At 42.8% G+C, this 14,731-nt stretch overlaps 1 protein-coding gene across 3 annotated transcripts in view; it reads right to left on the minus strand.

Annotated features, from left to right (window-relative positions):
- Positions 1 to 14,731, minus strand: part of Fggy (FGGY carbohydrate kinase domain containing) — a 382,280-nt gene that overhangs the window by 349,475 nt on the left and 18,074 nt on the right. For 2 of the 3 annotated variants that reach the window (XM_042682444.1, XM_042682462.1), the window contains exons 1-2: positions 7,069 to 7,144; positions 1,531 to 1,793 (exon numbers count right to left, since the gene is read on the minus strand). In XM_042682444.1, coding sequence (XP_042538378.1) covers positions 1,531 to 1,793; positions 7,069 to 7,138 — 333 coding nt within the window. In that variant the 5' untranslated portion in view covers positions 7,139 to 7,144. Of the gene's footprint in view, positions 1 to 1,530; positions 1,794 to 7,068; positions 7,145 to 14,731 lie in introns of those variants that run through there. The other variant, XM_042682452.1, reaches the window with a different exon arrangement.

A 14,731-nucleotide genomic window follows, 5' to 3' on the forward strand; every position in this document is an offset into this window, starting at 1 on the left:
AAACAGACTGATCGATAGGGACAGAATGGTGAATTGTCCATCTGCAAATTACCAAGTACCTCATGAATATTTAAGGAACTAAGCTAGGAATGGGGAGAAGAAGGAATTCAGGACTTTAGTTTTCCCTCTGGGTGGGCAGGGGAGGATATTAAAAAAAAAAAAAAAGATAAAAGGATGTTGATCCTTACTGAGCACCAGCATCTAAAGTCAAACCAACAAGTGAAATGAAATATGAACAAGTCCTGTCTATCATCACTCCTTTCCCCAAGCCAGAAGGTAGAACCAAGTCCAAGGCTACTCGAGGTGAGTACCTGCCACGACATACTGGAAATGCTCCAGTTAGACCCAGATTTCTCACTTTCTCAGAACCTATCACAGGCTCACGCCCCATGCCTTTATGATTGCTGTTCCTTCTGCCCAAAATGTGGTTCCCTCATTTGTCTACTTGGGTGGCAGGAGAGTCAAGAAGAACACAGATCTGGAGTCAAATTGCTTAGGTTCTGGTCCTGCCCCTGCTGTTACTGCTCTGAGGTAAATTAATCCAAAAGCCTCATTTTGGAAGATGGAATATTGGAGTCTTTATAATACAGTTAGCAGGCTGCAGGCAGCCAGTTCTTACAAAGGCCTGTGGCCTCCAAATACACTTAACATAGCTAAGAAAAAGGCCAGAGAGGGAAGAAAGAACAAAAATAATACCAACAAACCAAGTAAGCTCCAACGGAGAGCTAGATTGGGATGCCATGATGACCTGACATAAGCCAGGAGACAGGTCACAGGACACGATCATGGAGACACACATGGGGTGGCATAATGGTGGCTGGGCTGGTCTGGGCCTAAATAGGGTCCAAGCACGGGAGGTCCACAGGAAATTGCCAGTCCCAGGCTCTGGACTGACAGAGTCAGTAACCTATCAGCCAAGTGACCCAAGTGCCCACTGCTGCCTTCAGGGATCTGGGAATGCCCATCACCTGGCAGGCAGGTAATGGCCGGGGCATTTCCTTCTCCCAGCATGAAGACAAGATGCCAGACCCTACCATCCACCATGCGGCCAATATGGCACAGCCAGACCTGGCCTCGTTACTTTATTGCTAGCTATAAGAACTTGGGTTAGTTAACTTCTTGTTCTTCATTTCCTCTTGAATAAAACCAGGGGTAATGACTACCACCTTTTAGCGCTATTGGGAGGATCTGGCTACACAATGCATGTGCAGCCATTTCAGCCACAGTAAAGGCACATTAGGAGTTAGCTATGATCATCAGGGACTCCTTCCACATTTGTTCATCTCAAGATTCTGTAGCCTCTATCCCTGAGCCTCCTCAAGTTTAGATCTAGCCCTAGTCATAGGACTTAGCAGATTTCAGCAGTTTGTCAAGCTCTATGATAGCAAGTTCCAGACAGGCAAAGCTATATGCTGCTAAGCTCTGTAAAGCAAGTGACTCCAGCATAGTACCTGGTGTCAGGTAGACACATGACAAACACTGAGTAGGTGAGAGCATCCATAGGGGAAAACACCACAGGTCTGTCCATACCTTTGTGACAACACAGCATGCAGCCCAGATGTCTTCAGAGGACTGCTCATGGTGGTTGAATTGAGGCTCCCACTTCTTAATTGGCTGGTCTGCGAAAGCCACAAGAACCCCTCTCTGGTCCACTAGGGCTGCACGGACGCTTCCTGTTCCAACATCGACACCTACATAGTAGCTGCTCATCTCTTGTTCTCCACCTGACATTGTAGTCCTCCAGCTGTCATGAACCAATACAGAACCCACGTGACTCGTGACAACCAGTGGACCTGCAAAGACAGAAAACATGAAAGTGGAAGTGACATGGAGAGTACCCACTTAACTGTGGCCATTTATCACTTATTTATCCAACAAAAGTTTCTTGTTTATTGATTTGGGTGATATTAGGCTTTGTGCTGCTAGAGGTACCCTACCATTTAAGCTACGATCAGTGTTCTCTTAGCTGTAGTTATTTCTTTTAATAAAGTCTCATTTTGGTTTTTGTTGTTGTTGTTGTTTTTTAAACTCCAGCTAACCTGGACCAAGATCCTCTTCTTTGTGTTTCTTGTGTAGCTGGGCTAACAGGTACATACCACCACATATAGCTTTATACGCATTGACATAGGGTCTTGTGAAATTTTTGCACAGACTGGTCTGGAGGCTTAATCCACCTCATAGTCACCTCCTGAGCAACTAGAATTATAGACATGAGCCACCATACCTGGCCCCAACAAAAGTTTTTACAGATGCTATGCTAGGTGCGTGGTAAGACAGTCATGGCTTCAGATATGGATGGTATTCCCATTCCCGGAACGGGAATGTAATTACATATTAAGCAAAGTTGTAGTAAGTGCAAATAAGAGGTAGACACAATGGCAATGAATCTGTTCTTAAAGAATTTGAATTCACATGACAGTGGCCACGGTCCTGAAAAGGAATCCTCTTTCCAGTCAGCCATTAACTATTGGGCATCTATTCTAGACCAAGTAGTATGAAAAGGGCATATACATGGCCTCAATTCCTCACTAAGATTCTAGAAAGTGAGTGTCTTTAAATCTCTGTTGTCCCAATGATCAAGGTGAGACGCCAAGAAGTAGGTAACTTTTTGTTGCATGTTAGGTCCCACTCAGAAATAGCAAATACACATTATTACACATGATGCCAAAGACTTATGAGAACACAGGACTATGGGAAGAAAAGGAATTTACATAGCCTCACTCACGGGCTGCCTGGTCTAAGGTCCCATGTCTGTTCTTGCAATCCCACATCTCCTCTTTCCTTTCTTTCATGAAAGCTTGCAGTATCATTCTGGAGAAGAGGCAAATATATCATAGTGGTGTCATGAGGTGAGTGAGAATTGGGAGCAGCCCCAGGGGAAGCAGGATCAGGAATTTGTTAGATAATCTGTTTTCCTTACAGCCCACTGGTGAGTTACAAGGAAATCTGACCAGAGAATGCTCAGGTATTCCTTTGCCCTCATGGCTGCTCAAATCCCCTTTGGTCAAATTAGCACATATGACATAGAAATCTCACAGAGGCTTTTCATTTTCTGTCTACCACACAAAGAGCAACCCAGAGACGACAACACTAGTACACATGCTGCAACTCCCCAGTGAGCTTGGGGCAGACCTGAAGCAATCTAAGTGCCCAGAGTCCAATTTCAACCAAGTCCAATTTCAGCAGCTCCTTGTACCCTTCTACTTCGGGAAAGATAATGTTACCTTGGTCAGATCACACATGAGGGCCCTAAAGCAAGTCAGCCAGCAGATGTGCGATTACTGCTTCCTGGATATATATTCCAAAAAGAAAAGAGAAGAGAAGAGGAAGAGTGAGAAAGAGAGAAAGAGAAAGGAAGGAAGGAAGGAAGGAAGGAAGGAAGGAAGGAAGGAAGGAAGGAAGGAAGGAAGGAAGGAAGGAAGGAAGGAAGGTAGGAAGAGGTAGGGAAGAAGGGAAGGAGGGAGGAAGACAGAGAGAGAAAGAGAGAGAGAAAGAAAGAAGGAAAGAAAGAAAGAAAGAAAGAAAGAAAGAAAGAAAGAAAGAAAGAAAGAAAGAAAGAAAGAAAGAAAGAAAGAAAGAAAGAAAGAAAGAAAGAAAGAAAGAAAGAAAGAAAAAGAAAGAAAGAAAGAGGAAGAAAGAAAGAGGAAGAAGAGAAAAAAGGAAAGATTATTAAATGCAAGTGCTTCTAACTTAAGTCTTTCGTTCAATTTCCTTCCTTACATAATCTCTTTTACTTTGGGGCAATGTGCTAGGCAATTTCAGCATATGCATCACAGGGTGCTCACATGAACTGAGATGGGGCAGGCTGTAACATTCCCAGGCTGTCCTAGAGGTACTCTGTCATTGACCTAGCATCACTATGTGGCAATTCACTATACCTACTAGTGAACTGTTGCCTTCTAATCTTTGTATTCTTCATCTATCCAACAGAAAATACTTCCTGATTTTCTTACAATCACCTATCTTTTAAACTCTGTGATACTTACTGTTTCCCACACTAAACTGCAAACATAATTCTTAGAAGCAATGGCATTTTGCAATTGACTGGTAACATCTTTTCTCTTTGTGGTATATGAAATAACAGTACTTCTCACAATCAGCCATGTCTGAGACTCAAAGAAGTGTAGATTGTGTCAGGTACTAGGCCCCTCAGCTAAGGACACAGGAAGGGATAGAATCAGGAGGATGCCTTGGTGCAGAGCCTCCTGTTTCTTTGCCTGAAAAGAGGAGGAAGACTGACCCAACTTAACTGCTCTACCCTCCCTGCACCAACCAGTCATCTCCTTGCCCCACTTGGGATTCTCTCCACTTCTCCCTGTCCACTGTGAAAACTCAGGAAGCTGCTCCTTGACACTGACCCTAGCAAGCCAAGAGCTCTCTGTCCTTTAGTACATCTTAGACGATGCTACACTTGGAGAGAAACAAGAAAGCAATAGGAAATGAAGCATCTATATGAATCTTTGGCTTATACAGACCTAGCTAGTCACTAGCAAGGCTTCTCTCCCTCCTGCCAACAGCAAGAAGAAAGATTCTCCACGGGCCTGACTCAGATCCACATAGCAGGCTTCCTCACTTTTAATTCTGTCTTCCTTTGCAGGAAATACATCCTTTTAGTACCCACACATCTTGATTCCTCTCCACTGAAGTCTAAAGAAGCAGACCTCCACTACCTAGCTGACCATGGGCTTGCTCCAGTTCAGGTTCTGGATCTAGGGAAGAGCCTATCTTTCAGTAGATCTCCCCTACCTCATACACAGAGTACAGCAGTGTTACCATTACACAATTGACTCCAGCTGCTGCCTGGGTCACAGCAGGATGCCCAGTGCATGACACAGCACACAGCAGAAACTCAACAAGTCCTCCGTGGACTCAGTGAATGACCTGGATATCTTTAGAACCTACACTTAGGGAAATCATAAAAGACAACAAGTTTACTACATATCTGATCCTCTGCTAAGCAGCATGCTTACAAAGCCACTTTAAATCCTTAGTACAATTCTCCAAAACAGTAACAATTACTATTTCCATTTTGCTCATGAGCAAATTGGGTCCTAGACAGATAAAAGACTCCAAAGGTTCATGTAACTAGTGAGTAGTACAACTGAAAGCAAACCATTCTCTCTCACCTCAAAGCCTCTAACCTTTCTGGGCATGCTCTACTGCCTTCTGATATACTCCCATTCCTGAATGCTCTGTTAGGCTCTGTTAGGGCCCTGGCCTAGGGTACTGAGGCTAGATAACTCAGAATCCAGGATGTCTTCTTCAGAGACTGATCTTCCACAAACCCAGTGAACCATCATTTCCATAACATCGCATCAAGGCATCCCAGGAAATTCTCTCTGGGAGCCCAGGCGTCAGATCTCCCAGCAACATCTACCCAAACACCCCAGTTCTGTTCTGTTTTGTTTTGAATTTTATCTTTAAGTAGTTGTACAAAGGAGGTGTCATTCAACAAAGTAGTCTACAAATCTAACGAATCTTGATCAATGTCACTCCCTTACATCATTCTCCCTTACCCTCTCAACCCAAACCCTTCCCTCAATTTTCTTAGTTTTGTAGAACAAGCATTGAATTTTATGACTGCATGTCCCCAATGCCACCCTTTCTTTTTTCATTCATCTACCTAGTGCATATTTTCCTAAGAGATCCTAATAGAGATTAAGTGGTTTAGGTTCGACATTTTCCCCCCATTATTGCACTGATTAAACAATCTCTGAGATTGTTTCTATACCTGGAACCCAAAAATAAGCAAGTGAGAGCCCTTGAGTAGCTAGTTAGCTTCCCTGCAAGCTGATGAAGGCAGCACAAAAGCTTAGCAGGGCATTCTCTCTCTCCAATGGGAATCATTTGCTCCTCCTCCTCTGTGCCCTTTGTTCTGGGGCAACAAGTACTGTCTGCTCTCTGTGCCCTGGACTCCAAATCATATTCTACTGGTATCTCTGAGCCACAGAAAGTGAGCTCAAATTGCAAAACTGAAAATAGTATTCCTTTTCAAGTGTATTTATTTGTATTTAGGATCCTCATTGTGCCAATCATTTCCATACACATGCTCAACCCAAACAGGCTGTGAAACCTATAACTATCTCAGAGATTAGGGTAGGAGCAGTTTGCCCCAAATCACCCAAATACTAACCCTCACCCAGGGATTTGAACTCCAGCTTCCAATACCAAGTTCCTTCCCTAACACCAAGCTAAAAGCCGAAAAGCCTTTGGTAACTTCAAATAACATCACTTAAAAAAAAAAAGCCAGAACAACCCAGTGAGGTATCCAGAAAAAAGTCCCTATTTCCTAGGCAAGGAAATTAAGGTTCCCCAGAAGATGAAGCTGATTATGACCACATGGCATGAAGCAGAGGGACTAGAATTCCAGGCTATGTCAGTGCAGCTCCAAAACCTACTTATGAATGGTGAGTTCAAACTTTAGTTCCATTTCTTTCTTTTTTTCTTTTTAAATAAAGATGAATACTCTAAAAAGAAAAACAGCTGTTAAGCGTGTGGGGAGGGTAGTCAGGCCGAGAAAAATAAGAGTATGGGCTGTGGATAGCCAAGAGAAAGAAAAATACTGCAGAGAAATTCAAGCTGTGACGCACACGATTCCTGAGCCATGCCTAACTTCTCAGTCTACAAAGTCTCAGTCTCAGAGGCCCCAAACGGCCTCCTTCCAATTCCCCAGCATGGGCTGCTCTGACTTTTAGCCTCTATTTATGATCAAAAGGCTGCTCCGTATGATAAATATTTATACGGTTCATTAAATAACGGCCTGTATAAATATTATTAGAAATGTGCCACAGGAAACCACAGACTTTGCAGTTGATTGTTTTATAAATGTGCAAGCTGCTCAGATGCCCTGTGAAGAAAAGAAGGGGACCTGGAAATCAAGGCTGTTCTATTTCACCTATCTAAAGAAGGAATTAATGCTACAAATACTGTGATTAAAAATATATATGTATGTGTGTGTAGGTGTGTGTGTGTGTTTCTGTTTTCCTCTTCTTTCCCGCTAAATAACCTAGTAGCAGAGGCAGTACTTCCCAGGCCCCCAGCCCACTGGTATAGATGAGCTTGCCTTACCTTTGATTCTATTTCTTAAAGAGCTACCCCTGCAGGATTGATTTGGTTGGTGACCGAGACTATAGAACATATCCCAGGAATCAGTGAAGGCTTTTAATTGCCTCTCTCAACTTTGATCTTTGGACTCAGCTGGGAGTTTGTGTACTCAAGCCCCACACAAATTATTTATTTGGTTACATTGCAATCAGGAGTTTGGTATAACTAGTTAGATGAAGCTAAGTACTGAGTAAACTTCAGCCTCTTTAACAGCAAGGATTAAATAATCTTACTTTTTATAAGTCTCACATGCTTTAAGATGGTAAATTTTGACATAGGAGAAAAAGAATTTGACAACAATAAAAACAGGTTCTCTCTGTGGTCACCCAGCAAAGCAAATGCTCTTGGTAGCAAGTACTTCCCTCTTAAAGTGAAAGTTGTCTCCCATAGTCTTCCTCCACAGTTCCAGCTTTGCAGCTCAGGGAAGACTTTTTTTTATTTTTAAGTTCTCAGGTTGCCCACACTAACTCAAAAGAAATCCAAATACTTCATAGGTCCCAAATTTGTAGAGTTTGTGGCAACTGCACAAGCCATCTTTTATCCAGACCTACCTGTGGCCTGGCACTTATGAGCATACTTCCAATGAGGTATGGGGTGACCATCCCAGTTTGTGGCATCAGAGGGAAGGAAGGCAAAAGGCAGTACAACCATCCCCTGGCAGCTGCTGAGAAGCTAGGTCTAGCTCTTACCTAGGCCAGTTCCTAGAGAGCTAAGATAATCTTCCATCCATCACTGATGTCCAACACTCATGTATAACAAAGGACCTGGTCTACTGCAGCAAGGGAAATGGGGAAGAGAGGGAATGCGGCAGCAGCAGCCGGCGGGCGGGGATGGGGGGGGGGCGGGGGGGGGGGCGGGGGGGCGAGGGGGGCGGAGGGGGGGGGCGGGGGGGGGGGCGGAGGGGGGCGGGGGGGGGGGCGGGGGGGGGGAGGGGGGGACTGTGTGAGTCAGAGAATAAGAAACAGGAACTTCTTGATTTTAGGGAGTTAGGGCAAAGGGAGGGGCAATAACAAAAAAACAAAAATAAAAATGAAAAGTAGACATATTCCTTGACCAACAAATAATATCCAACAGACACTTTCTGCCTAAAGAAAATGCCAGTTCCGGGCTGGGAAGGTGGCTCAATGGTAGAGTGCTTGCCTTGTATGCATGAGGCCCTGTGGCTCAAGTGGTAGGGTGCCTTGAGCTGAAGAGGTGAGGGACAGCCCCAGGCTGTCCAAAAGAAAAAGCCAGTTCTCAGACTCAGACGAAAATCTAAATATCAAACCAAAAAAAAAAAAAATCCAAACGCACACCCACAAAAACCCTTGCTCTACTCTGAGGGCCACCCCCTCACACCTGGAGCCACTCAACTGGGAAGACCTCAAGATTCTGAATACTCAAGATTCACAAAGGAGCTGCAGGGCATGCAGTTCCTCAAGACTCTGTAAGAGCATGAAGAAACCCCAGACACCACAGAATATGAGAAAACACCAACACATGTATTGTCTCTCAGCCCAGGTGATCTCAAAAGAAGCACCAACCAGGAGTGTGACAGTTCCCCCACCAACAGGAAGGGGACTGTCCTGCCAAGTGAGCACATGGGCCACACCTGTCTTAGCCACCTGTCTATTCCTAGTGCATACACAGAGTAAATTCAGTACGCAGGGCACAGGAAGGAGCTGAGAAATGGATAAAGCAAGTGTCCCAGTCACTCCACCTGGAAAAAAAGGAAAACAATTCACACTGAAAAATCAATCCTTCAAACCTATGTGATAGAGTGAGGTGTGAAGGTCACTGGACTGGAGCAGGAATCAGGAGACCTGACACTTGTCCCAGATGCACCCACCACTGACTGCCATTTGGCAATCCCCTTCACCGATGTCTCTATTTCCAAGCATAAAGTGAGGTGTATGAATTATGCACAACTTACTCCACGGAGTTATTGTGATGACTAAAGGAAGTAATGGATATAATGGAGCTTCAAAAGCAAAAATCTCTTTATAAATAAAAGTAAACAGTACAGTTATCACCAAAGATACTATAGGCGGTGTGTTTCTCTGGCTTACCTGTCTTCTATCACTGAATCACATCCTGATACATCAGTCTTTGCACTTGTAATATCTACTCCTAGGTGTTCTCACCATCTCTAAACGCATAATATCTACAAAACAAATATTCAGTTTTTCGGTAACAAAACATGAGACTGAAAACATGTTCTCTGATTTTAAAAATTGTCAGGCTTACATTGCTATGGTCTGAATGTCTATGTCTTCCCCAAATTCATTTGTTGATGGTGTTAAAAAGCAGGGCCTTTGCAAGGTCACTCAGTCATGAGGCCAGGGTCTTTATGAATGGGACTAACATTCTTATCAAAGACAATGAGGAGCTGAACACTGTCGCTCATGTCTGTAATCCTAGCTACTCAAGAGGCAGTGATCAGGTGGATCACAATTCAAGGCTAACCCAGGCAAATCTCAACAAATTAGCCAGGCATAGTCATTCATGCCTGTGATTCCACCTACACAGGAAGCTTAAGTAAAAGAGTCCTGGTTCAGGCTGGTACAGGCAAAAACCACAACAACCTACCCGGAAAATAGCTAAAGTCAAAAGAACATGGGATATAGCTCAAAAGGTAAAGGACCTGCTTAGCAAATGCGAGGCTCTGAGTTTAAACCCCAGGAAGAAGGGGGAGGGTGGGAAGGAGGGAAGAAAAAAGAGGTGAAAGAGAAGGGAGGGGTGGGGTGTATGATTTCTGCCATTTATGCAATGAATTGCTAAAAAGATCCATCTTCCACTGATAGAAAACCTTTAGAGGAAAGCAGTCATAAACAAATCCAGGACTGTCTCAGCCAGAGATAAACTCTTGCTACCATACTTGAAAGGACCAAGACTTCTATACTAACTAATCAAGCTGCTCGGCCTATGCATACCTTGAATAAGCTTATAAGTCCATTTATAATGGTACACCTAAGACAATTATTAGAAATGCTTTTTTCTAGGCTCTGATTTATTGCACTTGCTTGTCTACAAACAAGCACAATACAGTGAAATGTGGAAATAGAGGAATAACTGGGTGGAGAATTAATACACAAATTGTTAAAAGAAAATTGTTGGTGGACACCCGTGGCTCACATCTATAATCCTTGCTACTCAGGAGGCTGAGATCTAAGAATCAAGGTTCAAAGCTAGCCAGGGTAAACATCCCCAAGACTCGTATCTCCAATTAAACAGCAAAATGCAGAAGTAGAGGTGTGTCCCAAGTGTAGAGTCCCAGATGTGCGCGGGGGGCGGGGGATGGGGGGGAGGGAAGGGGGAGAGAACTGAGAGCAAAAGGAACTGAGTTTAAGACCCTGCATTGGCACAAACAATAAATAAAGTAATTGTAAGGATTTTCTTTTTTCAGAGAGTTTTAGAAGCACTGTAAACAAGTCTTCTGTATGGCTTTGTGACTGGTGTACCATGCCTCCATCAGGGCAGTCTCCTTCCCTGACAGAAGTTCCTTCCACAGGAAGGAAGATGGAGAGGAAGTCCATGCAGATGAGTACCTATTCATCACTTCCTCCCAAATGGCCAGTTTACCTTTTCCAAACACAATTGAAAGCCAAGGTCACTAAAAACACAAGTTTGGGTTTGATGATCACTTGTGCTAGAATCTAGAAGCAGAAAAACCTAAGAACAAGCATAACAGAGAACTCATTCCTAAGTCTAAATGCAAAGTTACTTTATTTGAGGCACTGATATGCCCATTACAAAGTTATGTCCACAACGGGGAAAAGTGTATGTATACTTAGTGACTTATTGTCACATGTACTCCTCTGTCAGGGCTTGAGTTCTGAATAATTTCAATATGTATGTAGTTTCTCCTTCACTGTGGTTGATTTGCTAAGATAACTAACTATAAAGTAATTTTCTACAGAGCTAATTGGACTTTTAATGCAATACTGAGATCCACAGGCTTTCTGAGAAAGCCACTCAAATTAAGTCAACAGAAGATCCTACCAACCTTAGTGAATATTGTCAAATGTAGGCAAATTCACAATGGGCTTAGGTAAAGCTGAAGCAGAATGGATAGTGAAAACAAGGTATATAGCAAGCGTATAGCAAACACAGGAGTTATTCCTCCATGTACTTCCCTTAAGATTAAGGGACCAAAGTCATTTAGGGGAAAATGAAAACTTAAGGAAACTGAGGCCTGGTGGAGGCAACTCAGAAATATGGTTCTTAGAAACATCTTTACCATCTTGCTTCAAAGAGAGACAACAGGATGCATTCCTTCCCAAGGGATGCATTCCTCACCCCAAGAATTAACACTTGTCTTACAGGATGTATGACTTCCTGAGAAAATTGCTTCTCTAAACTGAAGTCTCCTGCCCCCAAATGCAGATAGCAGGGCGCCTCCTTATGTCAAGGATAAGAATCTGCTTTATGGCCACATGCATTTTTTACCTGGAAACACAAAAAGTAATACCAGGTGTGGTTACAGCAAAAACAAAACATCTATCTTTACATAATGTTGAAGCCATACCCTCTGCCTTTACCGTATAGGCTCAAGGAGTGCTGTGTGTGTGTGTGTGTGTGTGTGTGTGTGTGTGTGTGTGTGTGTGTGTGTGTGTGTGTGTGTGTGTGTGTCTGTGTGTGTGTCTGTGTGTGTGTCTGTGTGTGTGTCTGTGTCTGTGTGTCTGTGTGTCTGTGTCTGTGTGTGTCTGTGTGTGTGTGCGTCTGTGTGTGTGTGTCTGTGTGTCTGTGTCTATGTCTGTCTCCCTATGAGAGCACCCACACTCTTAGAGTATGCCCCTACCATTCTGTTTGTCTGCTTGTTATCTGTCTGCTCTACTGCTTGTTTATTAACTCAATGTATAAAGCTCCACCAAGTTTTCTTAATCATGACTTGTCCTGAAATTCTTATTTTGTGATCCAAGTCAAGGATCCTACGTGAAAAGTTCCTACCTTTAAAGGGAAACTTCATGAAACCCCATCTGTATCCAGTGACAAAGCTACAAATCCATTCTCAACAGTATGCAAAACTTCAGTGCCAAGGTAGAGACTAGCTAAGTTCTTGAGACTACTCTTGTATTTGCCTATTTGTGAAACATGGCCAAGTAGCTTTAAGGTTCAATGTGGAAGCCAAAAGAATGAGTTCATTGAAGACCAAACATTGGGGACAGTCTACCTTCTCACAAACATGGCCCTGTCAAAATTATCATAGAAAGAGAAGCAGAGTGAATACATATAAAAGTAGGAAATGTAAATAAAAATAATACTGAGATATAATTTTATTCTGAACAGATGAACAAAGTTGAAGTTGTGATATGATAATATCTAATTTGTATGACTGTAAAGAAATACTGTGCATAAGAAAGTAACTCATGAATCAGTTTGAGAATAAGTTGGCAATATCTAACAATATTCTTATTTTTTTTGTTGTTGGTCCTGGGGTTTGAACTCAGGACCTAGGCACTCTCCCTGAGCCTCTTTTGTGCTCAAGCTTAGTGCTCTACCACTTGAGCCACAGCAACACTTCTGGCTTTTTCTGAATAGTTGACTAGAGATAAGAGTCTCACAGACTTTTCTGCCTGGCTGGCTTCGAACCATGATCCTTATATCTTAGTCTCCTTAGTAGCTAGTTTACAGGCATGAGCTACCAGCCCCTGGCTCTAACAGTATTTTTTAATATACTTTTTACTCAACAGATTGTCTATTAAGAACTGGTGCATGGCTCACCATAAAGGTATACAAAAATATCTGCTACAGTATCTTTTATAAATGTAAGAGTACAACTAAAAAAAAAACTATGGAAACAAATTAGATACTTATTAGGAGTCGATTTTCCAAATTAATAACCAGCTGCCATTACAAAGAACAAGGCACTAAAGAAGCATGGTAATCATCCATGATTAACTAAAAAAAAAATTAAGTTTTTAGATGATACCATATAACCCTGCTTCTATGAGTTTTTCAAAATGATAAAGTCCCTCAGAAACACTGACCCCAAAGTATAGTCTCAGAAGAATAGCAACAAGGCCTCCTGGGGATGGGTTAGAAATGCAAATTCTGTGGGTTCAATCTGGTTTCCATGCTCAGCAACTTGTGCTTTGAAAAACTTAGATAATCCTGAAAGATGTCAAGTTTGGGAGCCACTGTATTGTATAAAAACATTTGAGAGCTACTTTACCATCTAAAGATCTAATTAGTAAGAGTTCAGGAAAAATACACAAAACTCTGTTGCTGGAATGACACTGAGGGAAAAGAAATGGATTGAAGGTTGGAGGGTGTTAAACTCTATTGCTCTGTGTTTCTCAATTTTCACTATGAGCAACTACTACTATTACTACTAGAAACTCTTCCTTGTTCAGAGCTCAGCTGAGCTTTACCCTATCAGCTAATTTTCCTCCACAGAATCATCCAAACAGCCTTTAGACCCCTTTAGGCAAACTGTATGCCTTGAAATGTATTAAGATGATGCTTACAACCTACAATTGAGTTTTGGCTCTGTGTTATGTATTTTCAGTCTCGATAACTGTTCCCCTATGATAGGTGATTTGTTTGTTTTTCCCACTAAGAGATTCAGGAAATGAGTAAAATACTTACTATATTTAACTGGGATGCCCGTCGGTCACTCATGTCCTACAACGTTGTGTGGAGCTATGGCAGGTGTATGCACGGCCAATAGGCCTTCTCTTTCTCTCTACCTCACCAGAGGCCCTAGGACAGAAACACCTGCTGGAATGAATCAATGCCCTGTCCAACCCCACTGAACTCTAACACCACGAAAAATGTGCTTCTGAAGGGAGAAGAGCAAGGCAGCCTGTAGTAAAGGCAGCAAATGACTATCCCCTACCCCCTTTCCCTGAGAGATCATCCCTTTGGGATAGCTACGACCATATAAGGCAGCAAAATTCCCCCCAATCCTGGAGGTTATAAAAGGTCACCTGAGACAACAGCCAGGCACTTCTTCTTACTTCCTCTCACTTGGAGAGAAGGGGTCTTGCCAGACTCCTTACTGGCAATAAGCCTTTCCTTTGTTCTTCCTACCTGGGTCTGTGTGGTTTCCTGGCAAAGTCTAATTTACTAACACAGCCCAAGGGTCTTCCCAAGCTGTCATGGATGGGGATCTTTCCTCAAAAGTTCATTAGAAAGTAGTGTTTTGTTTTACCAATAAGTACATTCACATGAATTCACATTTTTCTTAAACATCCTTATCTTGTGAGCCAATCTTCTTCTTAGATCAACATACTTCTTAACATCTATTTTGTGCCAGGCAAGTGGTACCAGAGATATCTCAGATGGCCTAGCAGAGTCACTGCCTGCCTGCAGCACTACAGGGTCTGCACTCATACATAGGAAATGAAGGCCCTGAGCAGTTCACAGAGCCAGTGAGCCACAGAGGAAGACCTTACCTTTTTCTTATTACCATGGGACAAGGCAATTTTAAAACATCCCAATAGTAACCCTATTGTAACTTATTTTTTTTGAGGGAGGTTGGTCATGGGGCTTGAACTCAGGGCTTAGGCATTCTCCCTGAGCTTTTTCCACTCAAGGCTAGCACTCTACCACTGAACCACAGCACCACTTCCGGCTTTCTAGTGGTTAATTGGAGATAAGACTCTCATAGACTTTCCTGCTCCTGTTGGCTTTAAACTGCAAT

The sequence above is a fragment of the Dipodomys spectabilis genome, unplaced genomic scaffold (genome assembly GCF_019054845.1).
Source record: "Dipodomys spectabilis isolate Male_0828 unplaced genomic scaffold, ASM1905484v1 ptg000002l, whole genome shotgun sequence".
Taxonomy (NCBI): domain Eukaryota; kingdom Metazoa; phylum Chordata; class Mammalia; order Rodentia; family Heteromyidae; genus Dipodomys; species Dipodomys spectabilis.